This window comes from Chiloscyllium plagiosum, chromosome 3 (genome assembly GCF_004010195.1).
Source record: "Chiloscyllium plagiosum isolate BGI_BamShark_2017 chromosome 3, ASM401019v2, whole genome shotgun sequence".
NCBI classification, from domain to species: domain Eukaryota; kingdom Metazoa; phylum Chordata; class Chondrichthyes; order Orectolobiformes; family Hemiscylliidae; genus Chiloscyllium; species Chiloscyllium plagiosum.
In genome coordinates, this window is record NC_057712.1 from 40,589,792 (window position 1) to 40,614,545 (window position 24,754).

Sequence of the window (24,754 nt, forward strand, 5' to 3'; positions counted from 1 at the left end):
AGGATTCTCCATATTGCTATCACCAAACACATTTTGTCTTCCTCTTTCTGCATTATGAAGGAATTGTTCCATCTGTGACAAGCTGGTTTACTCCTTTAATCACCTCTTGCATCCTGACCCTTCCAAAAGCAGCTGCCCATGCAAAAGATTTAACACCATCCTTTTACCTCTTCCTTTATCAATATCCAAGATCCTAAATATTTCTCCTAGTTAAATGATCAACTTAATTATACACTCAAGTTAGTATGCTGCATTGACCTCTCATGATGTGGTCTCCTCTACCTTAGAGAGATCAAACACACATTATAGATATATTTGTGGATCAGCTCCATTCAGTCTACAAGTCTAAAATTTTAGACTCCTGTCATTTTACTTCTCCACTTTCATCCATTCTGACCTCTGTCCTCAGTATCCTTTTCATGATGCTGCACATAAGTTTGAGGAACAACACATTGTTTTGATTAGACCATCAGAACTCAAAATTGATCAAAACAATTGTAAATGATAATATTTGCCCCTATTTATATAATTAATGGAAGTTGATGGCACTAATCTTGTTTTTACTCACATTTCCATATCTTGTTTCTTTATTTGTCTCGGGGTTAGAGGGATATGGGCCAAGTACTGGTAAATGGGACTAGATTAATTTAGGATATCTGGTCAACATGGACAAGTTGGTCATCTCTATGACTCTATGACCATTAGCCTTAATTGCCTTATTCTACCTTTTGTCAATTTATCTTTCCTGCCTTTACTTTATCACATGCCCTCTCCTTCCTTCTTTCTGTCTTCCTTCCTTTCAATCTTCTATATCTGCTTGAACCTGTTGCACTTCTCATTTCTTCCAGTACTAACAGAGGTCATTGATCTGAAACACTTACTCAGTTTCTGTCTCTAATAGTAGCTGTCTAACTTGCTGAGTATTCCAACTTTTTCTGATGTGAAGATAAGAACTTGGAGTTTTATTGTATTTCAGCCAATTATTGTCAGCTTGATTGATCAGTAAAAATCCATAAAAGCACAGCTAAACATTGAATAACAAATTAAATAAATAAAACTGTCCTTGTTCTGCAATTGCAGCATGGCTTAGACTTCAAATCAGGAAACCACCGCGATTATTTCTTTCCTCAGATAACCTCTATGACCAAATTGTGGACAGTTTTATGTTGGGGAGGGCATGGATGGTAGGTTGAAACTGCTCAATTCACTTCATACACAACTTTTACACAGGCGCATGTACTTAAAGGATAATTAAAGAAATGTTCTGTTAGTTCCTTAACTGCATTGTGAGTAAAGCATCACCCAGTATAGCTCTAAGTCTACCAGTTAGAAGGTTAGAATTTGGACTTTTTGACTGTTTTGTTTGGGTGCCACAGCTGACCTTGACATCTCTGTGCTGGGAAAGAGTTTAATCAGTCAGCGTTTTCTTTCCTGCTGTGCTCTGCTGGAATGTCTAGGTGCCTGGACATCAAATTAGAGTTTGGCTATGTTGCCTGTCACCCTCTCGCACCAAGTCTTGTAGACCAGTCTGCCATGCTCACTAGCTAGGCTTAAATGAATACTGGCCATCTGATCAAGAAATAGAAGAAAATTAACAATCGTGCACAATCTCTGAGGAGAGAAGGCCTGATATGGAGGAAGGGATGCAGGGAGAATAGGATATATTTCTTATTCTGAAATTGCTGTTCTGTTCTTCCATTTCAGTGGCTTGGTTTACCTTTGATCCCAATTCTGCCCATCCGGATATCCTTCTGTCTAATGATAACCTGACTGTTACGTGTAATAGCTACGATGATCGCGTTGTGCTAGGATCTGTTGCATTCTCCAAAGGAATCCATTACTGGGAATTGTCTATTGATCGCTATGATAACCACCCCGACCCTGCTTTTGGAGTGGCAAGAATTAATTTAGTAAAGGATATGATGCTAGGCAAGGATGATAAGGCCTGGGCCATGTATGTTGACAACAACCGCAGTTGGTTTATGCATGGCAATTCCCACACAAATAGGTAAGTGTTTCATTTTCTGACTTGTAATACTTTCAAAATCTTCAACAACCAAATTTCACCGATAATTGCCACTTTCAGGTGTGAAGAAAAACTGCTGCAGTAAACTAATGATTAAATTACTCAATGAAAACGACAAACAACTTTCTTTGGAAATTGTTAATTATTCATTCTTGGGATATGTTCAGCTATTGCTGCCTTGAGGGCATTAAGAATTAGCTACATGGTGAACCTGGAGCTATGTAGACTAGATTGAGTAACTATGGCAGTATTTCGTCCCTGACTGAACTTTGTGTTTTTTTGTTTTTAGTGGTCATATTGTCATTTTCTATTCCTGGTGGCACAACACAAATTACCAGCATTGTTGAATTCAATTTCACAGGTTACTATGATGGTACGTGAATTCAAATCCTCTGAATTACTAGTCCAGGATTACAGTCACTACATGACCCAGCCGTTTATCAGAAACTTAGTTACAATGAGGCTGGGCCAACACTTTATTCAACATATCTGTGACCACATTGTCATATTTAATATGGTAGGGCTGTACTGGCTTCTCATCCAGCCCCCTCCACCTCAGACAGGGTAAGGTTCTGACTACTTACGTATGTCTATGCACCTGACACTGCTGCATCAAGAGCAACCTGAATCCAAGCAGTGTGGGTTTTCATATGAAACGCACTGTAACAAGTTGACATGAGGCAGTGCGTTTTTCAATCCTTAGTGGTTGCCATGAGCTGTTTTCTTTCTAAGGGTTCAAAGGATATCTCTGCCAGTTAAAGATCAGAAGAAGTGCTGGCATGAGGGCTATGTCAACTAGAGTGTTACTTTTGGCTGATCCCTTGAAACCTTCTTGTAGACACCAGGGTAAGAATCCCTGATTGGTATAGCATTTGTCTTTTTGCTTAATTGGCATACTTAAAACATTTCTACCAGTTTTGTGACACTGAAATTTCAATACGGTGTATTAATGGATATGTCAGACAAGAAATTTGTTTAATTAAATGGAAACAGTAATATTTGTTTGAATAAAATTTATTTTCATGTTTTCTAGGACAGAAGGTGGGATTTGTAAAGGTACAACAATTGGAGTTCTCCTGGACCTAAGCAAGCATATCCTTTTATTTTACATCAACAATGTTCAGCAAGGCCCTGTAGCCTTTGAAAATTTGGAAGGCATTTTTGTGCCTGCTATCAGCATTAATAGGAATGTCCAGGTAAGATTGGGCCATGATTAAAAAATGTGTCTTCTTTAGACTCTCTTAATGTGAGAAGAAAAATATTCATAAAGATATATCATCTACTGGGTTGAACCAGTGACCCATTGGTCACGTCTGGCACCTAAGTCCAGGCAAGTCAATCCTAGATTCCCCTGATGACAATTCTTGGATGATATTTAATTCTCTAACCCTCTCAGTAGAGGTCACAATACCTAGTAACTTCGTCCAATTATAGCTTCAATCTTTTATTCATTAATCTGCCCTGTTCGAATTCTGTATATAGTACTAGGGGCTTAGGAATAGGATTTTCATAGTGTGGTTGCCTCATTGGTGACTGAATCTTTAATCCTATACCACAATGAGCCAGTATTGAGATTTAATGTGTATGCATGCAAATGCCAGTATAGTTTTATATTTTATATATGGCCACTGGGAACCTGTGAAGAGAAAGAGGTTTACAGCCAGTCACTGCATCCCAAGCTCAGAGTAGAACAGAAAGTTATTGTCATGTGTACTTCTACATGGACAAAAAAGTGAAAAAACTTATAAGCCACACCACCACGCACCTATGTCAAAGACAGAAATCATAATAATTTTAAAAAGTAAAATTAAAACAAAGTTCATCACGGTTCAGTTAACAGCTCCTGGGCTTGGGGAAAGCCAATTAAGGAACAATGGATTACCCTGAAAACACAGCCAGGATGAAACTGCCATGCTGGGCCACTGGAATACTGGGCCAGAAGCATCCACTGAAGAAGACTGCCATGCCAGGCTGAGACTGCCACTCCTGAACAAGACCACCATGCGGGGCCAAGACCGCCTGCCGGGCCAGTGGAATACCTGGATGCCATAGATGGAGAAGATCTCCACATTGGGACAAGACCTCTATGCTGTGATAAGACCACCACATTGGAAGAATTCTCCTCCTTCAACCACCCAGGCCAGCTGCAGACATGGAGCATTGGATTAGCCCATGAGTCTGGATGGGAGGAGCCAGCCCAGGACCTGTTCCTTTCTCACCACGAGACCCTGGGCTGGGGTGGAGCCGTGTCCAGCTCATCCTGGCTTTGGTGGCACTGCTGCTGGAGGCCTCCTCTTTCTTGGCACTCTCCAGGTCACTGATTACCAATTAGGGCAGAAGCAGCCCAGAAGTAGTGGTCCTGTGGCTGAACTATTGTTGAAACAGTTAAAAGGTGTAAGAAGAAACTTTAGCTCTGAGAGGCAGTGCCAGAACTACATTGAATGATGTGATGGCCACACTCTTACTGAGCTAACCTCACTCACCCATTTCGAGTAGCAATAGATCTGCACTCTTTAAATTTATTTCTTTCTGTCATTGACAGGATGTAGTGGGAGCAACTTGGGAAACATAGGCCAGAATCTTGGGTGCCTTGTCCTATAAAGCTAGTCTTAATCTACTGATTTTATTCATGAAGGAAGACCGGGGCACAGAGAATCTGAAAATGAAAGTCCAATCGGTTCTGCTATCATGTGTTTCTCCAACGCAAATTGGATTGAAGGATTTAGACCGTTATTTGTAGAACGTGAACTTTTCTTACCAGTATTGGCTATAATTCGATTCTGGCTCCATTATTTAAATGGTGCGGCTATTGTGTGGTTTTCTTATAACGCGAGATTGCACGAAAATGGAACTATCGCGTTATATCAGCACTGACAATACATAAATATACGGAGACTCTATTACAAGGATAGGACCAACCGGAGAATAAAAAAAAAATCATGTGGTTTACTTTTCAACACTTGATGTTGTCATGTTTTAAAATTTGTTTTTTTTTCCAACAGGTAACACTTCACACAGGACTGGAAGTTCCAAATCATATCAAACAAGGAAAATCTTCATCATCCTGCAGCCCTAACAGCAAGTCTAAATATTGACTACCAACAAAATACCAAACTATCCAAGTATATTATGTTTGTGCCAAGACTCCTGATCCCATATATAGAAAAAATCAGAAAAACCTTTAAAGAACCACAATTTCCACAGTTGCAACTAAACCTTAGTTACATTACACAAGTGTAACATGACACTCAAAAATGTCTTTCAATAATATAACATTCAAAACTATTTTCAATATTAACACTTTTTAATCAAATGACTGTCAATGTTTATGTTAGCAAAGTTGAAGTAAACAAATAGAAGCTCCCATTTCATTGCAAAAGACTGTAGGTAGCAGTTAAGCAGCAACCTCTAAACTGTTACCTTTTTATAAAAAGTGTACCTTAGATTTTGAAATCATAATATTAATTTTAAGGTGTACCACATAAAAACAGTTTGGATGTATTTGGATAAAAATCTTCATCTCTGAAAGGGAATTAAGCTTCCTTTTAGCAGCAAGAGACATTATTTAAATTAATTTTCCTCAAACCTTAAAATCTGCTTCCCTGCAACCTGTTTTCCCCACTGACAATTGACAAATGCCGACAAAGTAAATCAAGTATATTTACATGATGGACAAGCTTGAGACAATAGCATTTGTCCAGGTATTAGTTGTCAAACTGGAAATCCTTCCATATGTCTTTGGCAGGCAGTAACAGCAGGAGAGTCTTCTGGTCAACCAAACCATGTGGTAGCTGTAGCTCAACAATTACATGTTAGCCATGTTAAAAACACTCGATATGCAGTCTCTTGTCAAAAGCTGTACACTGTGGCAAGCATGCTTCACATTTCAAGGAACTGCTGATGTTGACTATTTAACCCTGATTCGGGTTGGAGAAACTCTAAGGAATCCTGTCATTCTGTAAAATGGCAGTGCCCTGGCATGCTGCCCATTGGCCATGAAGCAGATGATTAACCAGTCTGTCATAACAACCAATACATCTGGGACTTGCTGAATGCATCTGTACATAGCCAATTGACAACAGCTAATGATGTCCCAGTAACTATCTGATTATGCTTCCTAACATATAAAGGCAGGGCCAGTATGCTGCCTTCCCAGCATGTGAGTGCCAGCTTAAATTCTCTCTACTCTTGCCCACTTCCTTCAACATAAGGAAAATCATAGATAGGAAAATCATTTGAACAGTCTTTTGAACATGTAGTTGAGTGAAGATAGGAGTATCACTGTAGAGTTTTATCCTGGAGAATGGTAGCAAAATGTCAGTCTAGAAAGGAGGGAGAGCAGTTCATCCACACTGTTGTTCCTAGAATCAAATAACACAAAATCTTTGAGACTTACCGAAGGAGAGAGTTGTTGAAACTGCCAAGATGACTCCAGGAGTATTGTTTCTTCACACCAGCATTGACTACATATATAGAGAGATCAGCTGCTACATGGGAGGGGGAATGGGGACAGTTGTGGAAAAAATAGAAATATTTTTTTCAAAGCCATTTGGAGTAAAGTTTTAATTTCAGCAGGCAGTCTGTGATGTGCTTCACCCAATTTTCCTTTAATGATTAGGAACAATAAATAATCAAATAATATTGTTTTCTCATTATCTTTTCACTACAATGGATATATTTTAAAATATTATGATTTTGTTTAGGGTTACGTCTCTAAAGATAAATAGTCTGCACCTCTCCTGTGCAAAGCATGAGATACTTATTTCAACATTTACCAGTACAGAGATGAATCCAGTTTAAATTAACAAATTCAATTTAGTTTTTGCTACTCTTGACTGACATACCTCCAATCATTGATCTTTATTCATTTATCTAATTACGGAAGGAGTATTCCTTCCTTTGCCTTGGAATTAGCCGGTAAAAGTATTTTTGTATATTTTCCTAATCAACCTGTTTAGAGATATTATTATAAAACTCTAGAGTAGGTGAGGCTTGAACCCAGACCTCTTAGTTCGGAGGAATGGACATTACCATTGCACCACAAGAGCCCCTCATAAGTATTTTCATTGTGATCTAAAGTAGCTGAATGGATTAATGAGGGACTGCAAAAGACCAAATTGACTTATGCTGCTGTTGAGCATTTTCTCACGGCTGACTGAAAAACACAGTGACCGAACACCTTAGCCTATACCTTTCCACTCTTGATCCAAGAATGATCAAAGGGACCTTGAGCTAATTAAAAATTCAAGTATTGATATATTTTAGCACCTAAGCTAACGCACTTGTTTCTTTTTCAGTTGAATACGTAAAATATTTACAATGTAGGAAAAAATTTTATGGAAAACAGTATGCAGGAAAACACTTGCAAATCTATATGATGTAAACTAAATGTTGAAGTATGTAAATTTAATAGGTCTGTTTTGTGATCGTGTCTGTTTTGCTAATCTTTTATGCTTTGAAAGGTCAATTGATGGTGGTGGCAGACACACAAAGTGTTTAAAGTGCTGTGGAAGACTGTTGCTTTGCATGTATAGTTGAACGAAATTTGCCAATGTTTCCTTGATTATGCACTTTGGCGTTATTTAATTTAGTGATGTTCGAAACTTAGAGAAATGTTCTAGATGACAGTTTTAAATTTACATAATTATCAGACCTTCACATAATATTAATAAGTACTGGTAATAGCCAATGACATCACAACATTATCATTATCAGTCTTATTTCACAATAGGTCTGCATTCAAAAGGGCAGAGGGGCAGAACCTCACCATCTCCTACAGAAGATCAGTGGAGAACCTGGAGAAAGAGCAAATAGGCACATGCAAAGGTTGAGAGGCAGGAGATGTGTGATGTGATTTTGTGATCTTTGTGATGTATACTGCTCCTTGGCCAGCTACCCCAATCTCTCTCTCACACACACACACACACCAAAGTTTTACCAATTTCTCCTTTGCCAGAAGATGCAGCTAAAACTTGTAAATTTGACTCCCTGGGGGATGTCCAAGTCTTCAGACTTGATAACCAGTCAATTGCTTTACCTTTCAAGTTTCGTACGTGTTTAGAGGATCCTATACTTGGAGAGATCTTTAAGTGTGGGAAATGTTATACCATTGGTGGACAATGCTAATTCTAATCCCTGTGAGATCAAACTGCAGAATTCTTCTGATATGAGTTGATTGGCTATTTTATTGAAAAATATGGAAATACTGCACTTTATTCTTTGTGATGCCAATGAGGGTGTTAGCATGAATGAGGGTGTTAGCATGCACAATGAGCTACCTCTACAAAGTTGTAAGTTCAATACCAGTGTGAAGGGATAACCCAGACTGACATTCCAGTCTAACACAGTTGGAGGTGCCATATTTTTGATGACCCCGTAGTAGGGAAGTCCACACTACTCATTCAACGTGAAACCACTAAAAGAACAGAATGACTGGTCAATCATTGATTTCATCGCATTTTTGTGGAATCTTGCTGTGCGAGGTGGCTACTGTTTACCAGTCTCTGTAATTCAATTATAATTAAATGTTATGATTGGGGGTAAGATGTTGTATAAATGCAAATCTTCTTATTCAACAGACTAAAACTGATCCCAAGGAGTACCCTGAACAGTAAGCACAATGGCATTTCAGATCGAAAGTAGACTATGATTTGTAATGGCACTGAACTTAGTCTTACTGCAAAGCATCACTTATCTTGTTGGAGTCCACTGATATCTTCTTAGGGTATAGAATTGCTTTAAGAATGGCCTCAAGCTCCTGATCTGTATTATTGTTATGGTGTTTTGTTTGATAGGAACAGTCTCTTCTATTGTTTTGCATTAAAGGGGTAGTTTTTCTTATTCAACCTGAAACACATTATTCTGCTGACCTCCAGGATACTTAGAGGATTGAACAGAAAGATGGATGGTCACTTGGCTCAAGTAGTGGAGGTTCAAGAACATTCTAGAATTGAGTAGGAACTATTTAATCATACTTCTCAGCAAGAAGGATTATTGGGTCAATTTCTGTATTTAGAACCAGCTAGACTTCTGACAGCATAATTATTGAACAGGAGCATTCTTAGATCAGGATTCTCCCCCAGATATTGGTGTGCTCCGGACATTTCACAAGCCCTACACTGATACGTCCAGTAACATGAAATGGGGGAATATCTATACAGTGATATTATTCACATGAAGTTCCCCTCCCTTTCACCTTAAATTATCATTTTACTATATTGTGCTATTACGTTTTCTTCAAATTCACTGGTCACTCACAGTTGGAGCAGATGACTTATGGGTAGGAACAGGTACCTCACAAGCTGGTCTACAAATGTGGCGTATGCATTTGGACTGAGCAGGTATGAACCCCTGGGCTGATTTATCCCATTACCTGCAGTCATTCCTCTTTTCCTTAATGGTCTGTATGGGTAATCTTCTTCAGTGTGTTGACAGTGGAATGAAGAATCATATTGGATTGTTTTCATTGTTGAATGGAAGAACAATCCAGTGTTCCAAAATTTCTTAAGTTAATGGTGTATAGTTATTACGTCCTTTCAATTCAGGAGGGGAGCAGTGATGCCTTGATGGTGACCATTATAATGTCTTAAAGATATTGTACCTGTAAAATCATTTTTACAGTTCACAATGGCATCCGCAGTATGAGGAAGCCATTCCATTCTACAAAAGCTGGAGGCCAAAGTGGAAGTATATAGCACTTTTCATAACCTGTAAACTTCCTAAAGCACTTCAAGCAATTATTTTTGAATTACTTTCACTGTTGTAATGAAGAAAGTATGGTAGCTAATTTACACACAGCAAGCTCTCACAATCAGCAATGAAATAAATTACCAGATCATCTGTTTTAGGCATGGATTGAAGTATAAATATTTGCCAAGATAAAGTTGAAAAACAGCTTAATGCAGCTGATTACAACATCCTAGATTTTATAAATAAGGATTATAGGGTAATAAAAGCAAAGGGTAGTATTAAGCTTATATAAATCACTGCTTTAGGCCACTGCTGGAATATTGCATCCAGTTTTGGTGCCTTTAAAGATTTACCAGGGATGAGAGGTATTGGGTAGAAGGAATGCAAGAGATTTTATTTTTATTAGAAGAGGTAAAGTTAAGAGGAGACCTGAGAGAAATTTAGAATTAAGAAAGTTATGCTAAAGTTCACAGTAAAAATGATTTCTATGGTCTGAGGAAACCAGAGGCTAAAAAAAATGATTAATAAAACATAGGGAAATTGTTGGAGAAATTTCTTTATGTAGAAAGTTGTTAGCACAAGGGATGTCCTGTCAGAATTGATGGTGGAAGCAGAAACCAGAAAAATTTTAATGGGAATGGATCAAAATTTAAAAATAACATTTGAAAGGTGATATAAGGGAGAAGGAATTGGCACTGAAATGATGGGCAGAATGGCCATTTCTAAATTTTGTTGTTCTACAATTCCGTAATTTGAACAATTAAATTCTTGTAAAGTCCCTAACTCTTTTACACTATTTCTCTGACATGTTGACCACACCTTGGGAATGTATTGAATTTGAGAATATTGTCTACATAAAATTCATAGTGATGAATTGATGTGAAATGAATCAGTTAAACACTAGGGTAATTCTCTCCAGTTGTTGTTTGAATCTTTCCTTTCAAAGATTTTTTTCTTAAGCTTTTTTTATAAAATAAATCTTGTGGCATGGTTAAAATGTGATTTCCAACTGGCTGCAACAAAGTATTTAGTTATGAGAACAGTTGTGATGGGCTAGCAATCCAAAGCATTTGATGATGGCTCCTCTTGAGAAACTTTACCACTCATAAAACAAATCTCTCTCAGAGAATCTGAATGCAAAATAATGCTGAAATCACAAGATGGTAGTTTTAAAATTTCATTCTTCACACAGTGAGTTCATTACCTGTAAACCTATGGTATTTTAATACAATTTTCTGAAAGCAGGGCTGCTAACTGTTTACTGATGAGTACAAAAAATTAGATTTTTAAACAGGTAAAATTGTCAAGTTTTTAATATTGCAAGTTATTTTGTAACAATCTGTTTTGAATGTATTGTTATAAATTTTGAGTGGAGCATTTTATGTATTTACAGACTATTTGTAATCAGTATTGTTTTAACAAACACACTATGCAGCAGAATAAACAACACTAACAGGTACAGTGGCGTTGTTTACAAGCTGAACCACTGCCAGCCTTTATAATGGTGATAAGTACACACTACTCTGAATATGTTTACTATATAATGTAGTTTGATAAATTCAAATTATAAACATTGTAATACAAACACTTTTTACAGTGATGCAGTTTTAAACAAATACATCTGGGATCTTCAATTTTTTAAAGTTTTAATTAGTTTGATTCTTTGCAATCACAGTTTTGGCAAAGGCTCAAAAATGAATAGAAGAGGGTACCTCAACAATTTTATTCAAATACATTCTCATTTGAATGAAATATTAGAAACTATATTAACAAATTTGATTCTGGACTTTCATCACTTGTGATTTTCCCTTTTTCTTGATGTGCACTTTAATCATTTGATTGTTGGCTGACTAGTAGTTGTTACTTGTTAAAATTTCAGATTTTAGTAAGGAAAATGTTTAATTTATTATTCACATGTATTGATTACTAATATATGTTTGGTAAGATGTTGCCATTTTTAAACTAGGTTTGATAGCAACCGAATAATGCTTTAGGAAAGTATCTATTCTTTCGTAGTTTTAACAGTATTAGATTTCAGATTGTGGAAATGCTGGCAGTTTGTTTCTCTGGTCATCCTTATTGGTCTTGAGTAAAAGAGAACTGCAAGTGGTGAATCTACATTTAGAAATGTTGGTAAAAGAGACCCTCCAAAGCACTGCATTCTGTAAAATAAAATAGGATGCAATGAAGTCCAATTTCAGAATTTCTCCCAAATGAACATGGCAATTTATCTGCTTGATGCAGAACTCCCACAGAGACTTTGCTGAAACTCTGACCATATGGTTCTTTTGGAGTAATTCCAAATGTTCCTCATGAAATAACATATGTAAGAACAAATATGTTACCATGTAAATGTGGTGACCTTGAAGATTCTTAAAAGGTGCAAATCTCACTCCTCTTAAAAGTATTAGATTGTGTTTTTAACTCAAATGTTTGGTATTCGTTATCTATAATTCCATGCCCTGTACAGTACAGCTATTTCATATCATTTACTTTTCAGAATTACATTTATTTGATGTTTTGAATCTTCCCATTTTGACAAATTTAACACTTTTCTCTCAAATTGGGAGCTGATAAGCACAGTGGCTGTGCGAAATTCATCTACCAGTACAGACCCGTGCTTCTCACAATCAACTGTATGGATATGCTATTTTCACATTTCGCTTATTGAAATGGTCAGTAAGTTAAGCACACTCACATTCAACTTACTTTTAACTCATTTCTGAAGTGGAATGTCTTTTAAATAACATACTCATGAAAACAATTAGTTTTATGCAGATTTAAATTTCAACTGTGTCTTGGAAACCAGAGTTTCAAATTACAGTTAATTTGCTGTCGTTGATGAAAAAGCCCTTTGTGCAAATAATACCTGAGCAGAGTACTAAATTCATGAAATACTCCTGCCCTGGCACAAATGGAAGTTCCTAAAACTGAGAGCACGGCATTTGTTTTAGGTTTTAAAAAGAAAAAAAACTTCTGTACTGAGTTTTGTGTTCTATCCTCATTGACTTGGGGATTATCCAGGTCATTTTAAAGCTAAAATCTGAGGAGCTGTCTCCATTAAGGATTCCAACTACTATGTTAAAATCTCCTTAAATGTCAATCCAGTCATCAGGAACTTCAGCGGCTGGTCCGCTGATTCAATTCTTTGTGACCAATGGATATTTCCTCAGAATGCAAACTTTTTTTTAAATGTGTGCTGGATAATTTTGGTAATTTTGTGTTTTATACTTAACAGTCTGTTAGTGTCTACTCAAAGCTCTTAAACTTGGTATTGCATAAGTAGTGAATGTCTGTCCTGTATATTTATAAGTTGCATGTTCATAAATTGTGATGTGTCAAAAATGGTGAGATGTGTGGTCAATGTAAATGTCATTTGAATAAATCTGGTTATTACAATTTACATTACAAAATTAATTTGAGATTATTTACTGCACTATAATGTCCATCAGTTAGCAGAAAGTGTGTGAAGAAGCAGACTCCAATACCTCAATCACCTGAAGAAACTATGCTCCCTTATTGGCCAAAGACAATTTTAAGCTTAAAATTCCTGGTGATCTCACTTCAATTGGATGAGGTGATTAATTTGTATTGTGAATAGGATTTCCTTAGATAGTTAGTTCCTCATTCACCTATATTATAATTCTTTTCAATTTTTATGCTGTTTCTAAAAACAAAGCTCATTCAAACCAGTCTGGGCTGAAAGAGGCTTGATCATATTTACTGGAGATGAAACGGCACGGTGGTTAGCACTGCTGCCTCACAACGTCAGAGATCCGGGTTCAATTCCCTACTCAGGCGACTGACTGTGTGGAGTTTGCACATTCTCTGCATGGGTTTCCTCCGGGTGCTCCGGTTTCCTCCCACAGTCCAAAGATGTGCAGGTCAGATGAATTGGCTATGCTAAAATTGCCCGTAGTGTTAGGTAAAGGGGTAAATGTAGGGGAATGGGTGGGTTGCGCTTCGGCGGGTCAGTGTGGACTTGTTGGGCCGAAGGGCCTGCTTCCACACTAAGTAACCTAATCGAAAAATCAAAAATGTAGCAACTTTGGTATTTAACCACAAATTCATTGAAGAGGTATGCCTGCAATTAAAGTGCAAGAAAAATACAGATGTGGGGAAAGATAACAGAGGCAATAGTCCTGCAAATAAAACTAGAGCTCCAGGTTAAACCCTCAGGGGATCAAATCCCACATCTGCAGGTAGGATTTAAATTCAATGAATAAATCTAGAATATGTTACTGATGATCATGTCTGCAGTAAGCATGTTTAATTGCAAATCCAATCAGATTGCATGGATCAGTTGGAGCGGCAGTTAGACACAATGAAGAATTTACAGGAACTAAGGGGTGTGATGGATGGCAGTTATAGGAAGGGAGAAAAACTGCAGATACAGTCAGGTAGATGGGTTACCACTAGGGAAAATAGGAGGGGGAGGCAAGTAGTGCAGGAGGCTCCTGTGGCAATCTCCATCTCAAACAAGTATGACATTGGTTAGGCCACTTTTTAAATACTGTGTGCAATTCTGGTCTCCCTCCGATAGGAAAGATGTTGTGAAACTTGGAAGGGTTCAGTAAACATTTACAAGGATGGGTCCAGGGTTGGAGAGTTTGAGCTCTAGGGAGAAGCAGAATAGGCTCAGACTGTTTTCCCTGGAGTGTAAGAGGCTGAGGGGTAACCTATAGAGGTTTACAAAATCATGAGGGGCATGGATAGGATAAACAGACAAGGGCTTTTCCCTGGAGTGGGGGGGGGAGAAGAGATGGAATGAGCTGCCAGAGGAAGTGGTGCAGACTGGTACAATTACAACATTTAAAAGGCATCTGGATGGGTACATGAATAGGAAGAGTTGAGAGAGATATGAGCCAAGTGCGGGAAAATAGGACTAGATTAATTTAGGATATCTAGGTCAGCATGAACTAGTTGAACCCTAGGGTTTGTTTCCATGCTGTAAATCTCTATGACTGTATAAATCATGTTTCAGTAATGATAATCATACAACCATCAATTGTTGTAAAACTCATCTAGTTTACGAACATCCTTTAAGGAAGAAAATCTGCCATTCCTACCTGGTCTGGCCTACAAGTGACTCCGAGAACCATAGCAATGTGGTTGACATTTAACAGCTCTATGAAATGGCCATGCAAGCCACTATGTTAAAAGGTAATTAGAATGTAATTAAATTAAGGTAATTAAATGGCAATTGAAAAATGTGTTGCTGGAAAAGCGCAGGTCAGGCAGCATCCAAGGAGCAGGAGAATTGACGTTTCGGGTATAAGCCCTTCTTCAGGAATGTTTCCTGAAGGGCTTATGCCCTAAACATCGATTCTCCTGCTCCTTGGATGCTGCCTGACCTGCTGTGCTTTTCCAGCAACACATTTTTCAACTCTGATCTCCAGCATCTGCAGTCCTCACTTTCTCCTAATTAAATGGCAACACATGCCAACTTTTCTAATGATGTCCCTAACCCATGGAAGATTAAAAACTGAACACATCTTAATATTGCATTCTTATAAACATTTATTTTATGACAAAAACTTTATAAATTGTAGAGTTTAAACATGTTTTGACTTGGCTCCATTTTTGATTCTTTTGATGTCACTGTCACTGAGGATCAGTGCTCCATTTTTAAATCTTCCCACCTGCCCAGTCGGGACTATTTCAGACTTCTTGCTCCTCCTGTAGAAATGAAATCTTGGTTAATTCTGGAGGGGTTAATGTCTTAACACAAAATGATACTTAGATCCAGCCAAGATTACTGATAATTCAATATAATCAACCATGGGACAATTTAATAGCAACTTTCATTTATAAAGTAACTTAACATATAAAAGCATCCCAAGACACTTACAAAAGTGCAAGGAAAAACAAAATAGGCACAGAGCCAAAAAGGAGTGATTAGTCTGGTCAACATGCTGGAATTTTTTTTTGAAGACAAAGAGATGGGGATACTGAGTTTTAAGAACAGAATAGGAAGCTGAAGCACTGTCACCAGTGGTCAAGAATGGAGGTTTTATTGAGTACAGGTAGTTCTTCTATAACACGATGGTTAGAAAAATTGCACTTTAGAAACAGTATCCCCAATTTGAGTTAGTAGAACATGCATTATAGCAAAACAACCTGTAGTAGCAATGAAGCATACTTCAAAGAATGAGGAAGGGCAAATAGAAGATCCCAGGAACCAACATAAGTCAATGAGAACAAAGGTAATGAGTGAACAAGTCTCAGCACAGAAGAGCTATGGATGACTTTATGTTTATAGAATAGGAGGCTGGTCAAGACACCAACAGGTTAGTGATCAGTTAAAAGTTTCAAACAGGCTGAGCAGAAGCATTAGCAAAATAGAAATAGGCATTCAAAGTTATTAATAACTTGTACTTATATTGTGCCTTTTCATGACTTCAGGACACCTCAAAAGTGTTTACAATCATTAACTGTAATCACTATGGTAGGATGTGCACCAGTCAATTTTTACATAGGAGGATCTAACTGACCACATGTGCAGATGAACAGCCAGCATAGACACACATTTCCGCTATCCACTGACATCTTAGAGACAGTGGTACAGTGATGTTACTGTACTAATTAATGCCACTGCTCCAAAGGCCTGGACTACTACTCCAGCAACCTAAGTTCAAATCCTACCTTGGAAACTGGGAATTAAAATCAATTAATTAATAAATCTGAACTAAAAACCCATCTAGCTCGCAATTACCCTGAACCAGTTAGGCCACATGTGACTCCATCCCACAGCAATGTGGTTGACTCTTAATTGCTCTCCAAAAATGCTGAGAAAAGCACTTGGTTCTATCAACGCGATGTTGAAAAAGTTAAAAAAGTTAAAATATATATGGATCAGCCACATGGGAAGTGACAAAGGCACACCTTGCAAAGTCTTCTTTACTAACGTTCGGAGACCTGTACTAAAATTGGAAGAACAGTCTCACAGACTTAAGGCTATACGCACTGGATCATACCTATTAGGTGTCCTGAAGTCATGAAAAGGGACAATATAAGTACAAGTTATTAATAACTTTGAATGCCTATTTATATTTTGCTAATGTTTCTGCTCCCGTAGGGGTGTACAGTCTACTGTACACAGCTGAGATGAAGTGATTGTTAGAGTTCCATGGACTCTGAACCTCTTGGAGTTTCATGGTATCATACTGAACATGGGCAAGAGGCCTCTAGCTGATTACTACTTACCCCTCACCCTCAGTTAATGAAACTGTAGTCCATGTTGAAAGCAACTACATGAGGCACTGAAGTTAGTGTGGACACAGTACATAGTCTGGGTGTGACCTCAATGTCCACCAAGAGAGGCTTATCAGCATCACTACTAGTTGAGTTCACTGAGCCCTGAAGGACTTTACTGCTAAATTGTGCATGAAGGTGACAAAAGAACCAGTGAAAGGTAAACTTTCTAAAATCCTTACCAACTCTCCTGTTAATGTTGGATCTGTCCATAATAGCATTGGTAGCAATGACTACTGCAGTCCTCATGGAGAGGAAGTTCCATCTTAAATATGGAGGACGAGTCCACTGTTTTGTGCGCCACTGTCATGTGCCAAATGGAATACATTTGGAACAAATTTAACAACTCAAAACTGGGTATCGTGAGGCAATGTAAGTACACAAATATCCTAACTTCAATGATGTGGAATCTAGCACATAAGGGCAAACAAGGCTGAAGCACTTGTAAGCACCTTCAGCCAGAAGTATGCTGGTAGCAAGAAACAGCTGAAAACACAGGATACAGCAAAGGCTTCAGGTTCTGTCAACAACTCACTGGAGTACTGGGAATTGTGCTCCAGAGTCAGCTGTGCTCACAACCAGGCTGTTCGAATACAGCTAAAAAATTGGCACCAACAAGATAACATGGAAAGTTGCCCAGATATGTCCTGTCCACAGAAAGCAGGACAAATGCAAACCATGATATTGTCATTCCAGCTATCAACTATCTTCAGCAAAGTGATGGAAGGTGTAATTGACAGTGATATTGTGTGGCATTTATTCAGCAATATAAACTGCACTGAAGCTGTTTGAGTTGTGCTTGGACCACTTGGCTCCTCGACCTCATTACAGTCTCAAACATAAAAGAATTGAAGCATGTGTTGAGATAGTCTTCACTGGATAAGTGCAGCTCTAAAATACTCAAGATTGTCCAAATTGTCAAGGACCACAGAATAGGAACAAGAGTAGACCATTTGACCCTTGAAGCATGATCCACCATTCAACAGGATTGATCCACCATTCTTGATTTCCCTACCAACCAATCAGCCTTAAACATACAAAAGGACTCTGCCTCAACTTTCCAAGGACACTCAACCTTATGAGCAGATATTCCTCCTCATCCAAGTCTTAAATTGGCACCTCAACTCAAACTATGCCCTCTAGACCTAGACTTTCACATGAGTGGAAACATCCTCTCAGCATTTATCATGTCAAGCCCCTTAAGAATCCTATATGCCTCAATGAGATCACCTCTCATTTTTATAAATTTCATTGAGTCCCAAACTGTTTAACCTTTGCTCATAAGACAATCCCTCCATACCATGGATCATACAAGTGAATCTTCTCTGAACTGCTTCCATTGAAATTATACATTTTCTTAAATAAGAGGACAAAAATAATCCTCCAGATGTGGTCTCACTAACACTTTGTACAGTTATAGTAAGATAAGACAAGCCAGGAAATGGGAATCCTATGCCTTCTCCCAAACTTACAGTAAGACTTCCTTACTCATATTCCAAACCACTTGAAATAAGGGCCCTCCTTATGACCTGTTGCACCTGTGTGCTAGCTTTCTGTGTTTTTACAAAAGTACTCTTGTCCCTTGGGGGCAAAGCGACCAGCTTGATCAGCTCCCCAGCCTGAACGTTGCACCAGCAGTGCTTTCCAGCAATTTGCAAGACTCCTTCCACAGCACCTTCCAGATTTGTATCATCACCTGGAAAAAGGGCAACAGATGCAAGAGAGCACCACTACCTGCAAGTTCCCCTCCAAATTACAAACCATCCTGACTTGAAACTACATCATCACTTCTTCACTATCATTGAGTCAAAATCCTGGTATTGCCTCCCTAATAAAATGGTGGGCATACCATTTTATTAGGGAGGCAGTTAAATCCATCTTCTTCATGGCATTTATGGATGGGAAATAAATGCAGGATTTGTCAGTGATGCTCAAATCCCACAAACAAATTTTAAAAAGACACAGGGGGTATAGGATTGAAGTGAAGATAAGGGTCAACCTGGATGCTAAGATTGCAAACGATCTGGTTCGGCCACTGACTGCGATTGGGAAGTGGGGATGGTGGTTGTCGTCAATCTTACAATGCTTTGATCATCTAAATATTTAGCTGGTTTATCAAAATAAGTCGATTAATAGTATCATCATTTAGCATTAGGGTGAAGGAGAGAAGTTGAGTGATCAGTAATTTAGTCAGAATTGAAGGAGCAAGAAAGGAATCTCTTGGATAAAATCAGGAGGACTTTAAGAGGATGTGGGTCAATATGGGAGAAAAAGGGAGAGACAGACAGACACTGACAAGCACTATATTTTGGAAGAAAACCATGCAACCAAAGTAACTGTTTTAAACAACAGAATTAAAATCTCACCCTCCAGTACCCACAGAACACATCTAGCTCACCTTTCTTCTTTCTTTCCCCTTGAAAATATAGATTTTGCATTCTAAAGTGGAAAAGGAAAGATTTAGAAACACTAATGAATAAATATGTTACTGGATGCTTCTTAACCAACAAGTCATGCAAATCAAATAATGCTAACTATTTTTTTTAATTTAGTGTCACAAGCTAAATGACAGTATCTGACCCATGACGAGCATCAAGTCACTCAGCTGAAAACATGTCCTTAGTTAAAACAGCACAAACCATTACCATATTTTTTGCTGTGGCTTTATCTTTCATCATTTCCTGGTATTTTTTGTAATTTATATATTCACGTTTTGGGGGCTGAAAGAGAAGCAAAACTGTGAAAAGGTTGTAAACCGGAGGCTTTGATTTTCAAATTCAAACCATTACAATATTTATAAAGTATACATTTGCATGTGTAGAATTTACATGATGCTGAGAGAGAAATTCTGACATGGGGGCAATTATGTGAATCTTCTATACCGGAATAAAAGTGAATTCATTATATCTAGACTCAATTACAGCACACCTGAGAAAATGTACTTCCTTCAAATTGCCATTACTACGTGATACTACTGTTTAGTTTGTAATTCATCTGCCAAAGGGGCTACAGCTTTTTCCGAACCAGTCCCCAGTGAGGAAAAAGCCCAGAGGAGGAAATTAGGTCAGGGAGCCTCAGAAATAGGTAGGAACGTCAGGTTAAAAGGCACACATTAGTTCTTTCCTGCTTTGATTAAAATCGTAAAAACTCAAAAAGCAGATAAATAGATTAAATACAAAAACCAAGAATTTCCAAGGCAGTGAATGCACACTGAGAGAAAGAAACATAGAAAATAGTTGCAGGACTAGGCCATTTTGCGCTTCATGCCTGCACCACCATTCAATACCATGGTTGATCATGCAATTTCAATATCCTATTCGTGCTTTCCCTCCAAACTCCTTGATTCCTTTAGCCGCAAAGGCAATGTCCAGTTCCCACTTGAATATATTTAGCGAACTGGCCCCAACAGTTTTCTGAGTGACAGAATTCCGCAGGTGCACAAGTCTAAAGAAATTCTGAATGAAGCAAGTGTCAATATTTAAAACTCCAGATCACTTAAAGAAAAATCCATTCACACGGTAGAAGTGATGTAACATACTCGAGCACCTAGCATAATAGCTCGTTCTTGTTCAAGCATTCTTTGCTGTTCTTTTCTGTAACCTGTGATACCAAATCTGTGCACTTCTAGCCGGGCCTGTGAAGCAAAAGACATCAAAATTAAGTATGGTCCTTCCTACGGAAAGTCAGCGACTCGTACTAATGTACTGCTATGCTTTTCCCAAATGGCCAGTCTGCCATGGAATGTAAGCCCAAATGAGCAAAATGCTCTCCCTACTTCAGAACAATGCATGAACATTTTCCAGCCATATGAATGATCAGGGTGGGTGCATATTCAAATTTACCCTTTTACTGCCCACAAACATTCTACAGAGGTAGGCTAATTGCAGCAACTCTCTATGGTTAAGATCAGTAAATCTATCACAGGACTGGAACTGAACCGGCGACTTTGAATCAACTATAAGGGAGACTTTACAAAGCCAGCTTTCAGCCTTTCATCTCTCTTTTTCTCAACAGAAAAGAAGTACGCCATTAATCCTTTAAGACAGGCTTGTGTCAGTTTGAAAGGGCTATCCACTTAGTTCCACACTCCTGTTCTTTCCCCACAGCCCTGCAATAAAATTCCCTTTTAAAGTTATTATTGAATCTGCTTCCATTTCCTTTTCAGGCAGTGAATTCCAGACAACAACTCATTGTGTAAATGTAAATTCCCTTCATTTCACTTTTGTTGCTTTTGCCAATTATTTACAATACCATGGTCAGAACAGAGCTCATGATGGCAGACAATTCATTTATACCACTCAGCCTACCCAAAGATTAGCAATATTGGTGTTGCCATCCAATATCTGTGAACAATCTGTGGCATACAAAAATTGGGGTATATAAGAGAGGTTTCACTGGACTTCTGAAGAGAATTTGAGTCATAGAGGTGTACAGTACAGAAACAAACCCTTCCAACTCATCCATGCTGACCAGATATCCTAACCTAATCTAACCATTTGCCAGCACTTGACCCCTATCCCTCCAAATCCTTCCTATTCATCTACCCTTCCAGATGCCTCTTAAGTGCTGCAGTTGTAACAGCATCCACCACTTTCTCTGGCAGCTCATTCCATACATGCACCACCCTGTGCGTGAAAAGGTTGCCCCTTAGGTCCCTTTTATAGCTTTCCCCTCTCACCCTAAATCTATGCCCTCTAGTTCTGGATTCCCCCAATCCAAGGAAAAGATTGTGTCCATTTATCCTATCCATGCCCCTCATGATTTTATAAACCTCTATAAGGTCACCCCTCAGCCTCTGACCCTCCAGTGACATCAGCCCCAGACTATATAGCCTCTCCCTATAGCTCAAATGCTCCAAACCTGGCAACATCCTTGTAAGTCTTCTCTGAACCCTTTGAAGTTTCACAACATCCTTCCAATAGGAAGACCAGAATCGCATGCAATATTCCAAAAGTGGCCTAATCAATGTCCTGTACAGCCGTAACATGACCTCCCAACTCCTGTACTCAATACTCTGGTATGCTTTCCGTTATTGGTCAAACGCCTCCTTCACTATCCTATCTACTTGCGACTGTACTTTCAAGGAACTACGAATCTGCACTCCAAGGTATCTTTGTTCAGCAACACTCTCTAGGACCTTACCATTAAGTGATATATATACACAAGTGATGCAAGACTTACTCTCTCTAAATTAAATGCTTGTTTCGTGTTGTTCTGCTCATCAGCCTCCTCCATCTGAAAATATAAAACAAAATTTAAGTGCACTGAAACAGAACCGTGTAATAGTAGTCAAAACAAAAACTTAAAGAGACAGATAGGAAGCAAAGGAAAATGTGAAGATGATGAGGACAGGGGATGAGGGGTGAGTGAGTGAAAGTGGGAGAGCACATTAGCACAGGTATTTAGTGGACCCAGAAATTTAGTCAATCTCAACTATTCTAGTCTTGAGGGAAACTACCATCCAACATGGTTGGATAAGTAATTAAAGATGACCAAGTTAGAGAAGAGACAAACATGGTCCATGTAACCACTGCTTTGCTGATGGAAGAGACAGCCAGCAGGTGATAAATTTATTTTCCCTTATTTTTAATCAGCTGGGAAACCTTAAACATTTAAAATAAAAGGAATTTTATTGGATTGGCCTGAAATAATGCATAACTGGCTGCAATATAAGGTCTGTACCTGGATACAGGTTTAGCTGTCTTAGTGCATGGTGCCAAGTGGCCAGGGTGTAGATCATGCTACAATCAGAAACTCAACATGAAAATGCAAAACTCAAGAATACTGTGGCTAAGTTGTCAGGTTGACAATCCAGCTTGCCCAGAAGATACGTAAGAAATCTTACATTCCTTCAGATCCCTCCTACAAACCAGAAATTAAGGCAAAGGAACCTCTTTTGTACTGGTGTAGATCTACCATTTAAAGCAGATAGAAATAAGACCAAGGCAGACATGAAACAAAAGGCTTGAGAGAGAAAATAAATCATACAGGAACAGATTAACAGCACACACTTTTGAAACTTGATTGTCAAAGCTTAAAATGAAATTAAGTTAGATCAGAAATGGAGAGGTTCGTCATGTATTTTTTTAAGGGACATGTTATCAAAATTAAACAGACTCAGAAGCTTACTTTGTCATTGTTCATAACTGGTGGAACCTTCTTCCTCTTGTGAGGGCCAGTAAAAGTTATAACTTCAACTGGCCTCTTTTCACCAGTAGTGAGAATGCCACTGTTGGGGATCTTTGCTTCCTTTGATTTTTCTTTTTTCTCACAGTTACTTACAGAATTGAGAAGCTCTGCATGCAACTTGATGAGACACTTTGGAGTCCTGCAGAGTGAGCTTGCTGCTTTCTTTGCAAGTGAGTCACTAGTTTTGGGTAGTGTGGAGCTGCAAGGCACAGATTGATCCTCTGAGCAAAGCGTTTGCTCTTTCATCTTATTTTGCATACATTTTCTTCCTTTTAGTGCCACTTTTTCTCTTTTGTTCTTTATTTCATTCTCTGCAGCTTCTCCTATAGTTAATTTAAAACATACAGTCACATACTAGAAGCAAAACAGCTGCGTGATTCCTTGCATACACAGTGACTAAGTTTCACAAGTCATGAAGTACTGACAATGACATACTTTAGTCATTGGCTGTAGAACAATGGTAGCTAGATGACGACACTGGTATTGACAGAATGCTGCACCATCAGGGTGCCAATTTCCACAGCAGATGCTAAACTGAGATCCCTACTGTTCTCACCAGTGGATGTACAGGACCCCTTGCCAATTCACTTGATGGGAGGGGCAGGCACAACTATGGAGTTTTCAGTCACCACAGCACAGGAGGGGGTATTTGACCATTTGAGTTCAATCCATACCACCTCTCTATAAAGCAATGCAATCGATTCCATTATCCTGTCATATCATCTACAGCCCTGCAAGCTTATTTCTCAATTTCAAAAGCATCAACTCTTCCTTACCTTCATCAGCAGTTCCAGGTTATTAACATAGAGAATAAATAGGCAAAGTCTTTTCCCTGGGGTTGGGGAGTCCAGAACTAGATGAACTCATCTCTACCTACCTCAACACTGTCCTATCCCCCCTAGTCCAGGAACTCCCCACATACGTTCGAGACACCACCCACGCCCTCCACCTCCTCCAAGACTTCCGTTTCCCCGGCCCCCAACGCCTCATCTTCACCATGGATATCCAAACCCTCTACACCTCCATCCGCCATGACCAGGGCCTCCAAGCCCTCCGTTTTTTCCCCTCCAGACGTTCCCAACAGTACCCCTCCACCGACACTCTCATTCGTTTGGCCGAACTGGTCCTCACCCTTAACAATTTCTCCTTTGAATCCTCCCACTTCCTCCAGACCAAAGGGGTAGCCATGGGCACACGTATGAGCCCCAGCTATGCCTGTCTCTTTGTTGACTACGTAGAGCAGTTGATCTTCCGTAATTACACCGGCACCACTCCCCACCTCTTCCTCCGCTACATTGATGACTGCATTGGCGCCACCTCGTGCTCCCGCGAGGAGGCTGAGCAATTCATCAACTTCACCAACACATTCCACCCTGACCTTAAATTTACCTGGACCATCTCTGACACCTCCCTCCCCTTCCTGGACCTCTCCATCTCCATCAGTGACGACCGACTTGACACTGACACCTTCTACAAACCCACCGACTCCCACAGCTACCTGGATTACACCCCTTCCCACCCTACCTCTTGCAAAAATGCCATCCCGTATTCCCAATTCCTCCGCCGTATCTGCTCCCAGGAGGACCAGTCCCACCA

The 24,754-nt window shown here is 39.0% G+C and overlaps 2 protein-coding genes across 5 annotated transcripts in view; one reads left to right on the forward strand and one right to left on the reverse strand.

Annotated features, from left to right (window-relative positions):
* Nucleotides 1–11,186, forward strand: part of LOC122542764 (E3 ubiquitin-protein ligase TRIM9) — a 60,720-nt gene extending 49,534 nt beyond the window's left edge. For both annotated transcript variants that reach the window (XM_043680780.1, XM_043680790.1), the window contains exons 8-10: nt 1,705–2,008; nt 3,060–3,222; nt 5,029–11,186. In XM_043680780.1, the coding sequence (XP_043536715.1) occupies nt 1,705–2,008; nt 3,060–3,222; nt 5,029–5,121 (560 nt within the window). In that variant the 3' untranslated portion in view covers nt 5,122–11,186. The remainder of the gene's footprint in view (nt 1–1,704; nt 2,009–3,059; nt 3,223–5,028) is intronic.
* A 4,031-nt stretch (nt 11,187–15,217) lies between these two features.
* The window catches only part of c3h1orf131 (chromosome 3 C1orf131 homolog), an 11,428-nt gene continuing 1,891 nt past the window's right edge, over nt 15,218–24,754 (reverse strand). The window contains exons 2-7 of one of the 3 annotated variants that reach the window (XM_043680821.1): nt 23,252–23,481; nt 22,151–22,204; nt 20,508–20,603; nt 19,615–19,689; nt 19,368–19,408; nt 15,218–15,394 (exon numbers count right to left, since the gene is read on the reverse strand). In XM_043680821.1, coding sequence (XP_043536756.1) covers nt 15,271–15,394; nt 19,368–19,408; nt 19,615–19,689; nt 20,508–20,603; nt 22,151–22,204; nt 23,252–23,481 — 620 coding nt within the window. In that variant the 3' untranslated portion in view covers nt 15,218–15,270. Of the gene's footprint in view, nt 15,395–19,367; nt 19,409–19,614; nt 19,690–20,507; nt 20,604–22,150; nt 22,205–23,098; nt 23,482–24,754 lie in introns of all 3 variants that reach the window. The other 2 variants (XM_043680804.1, XM_043680813.1) reach the window with 2 other exon arrangements.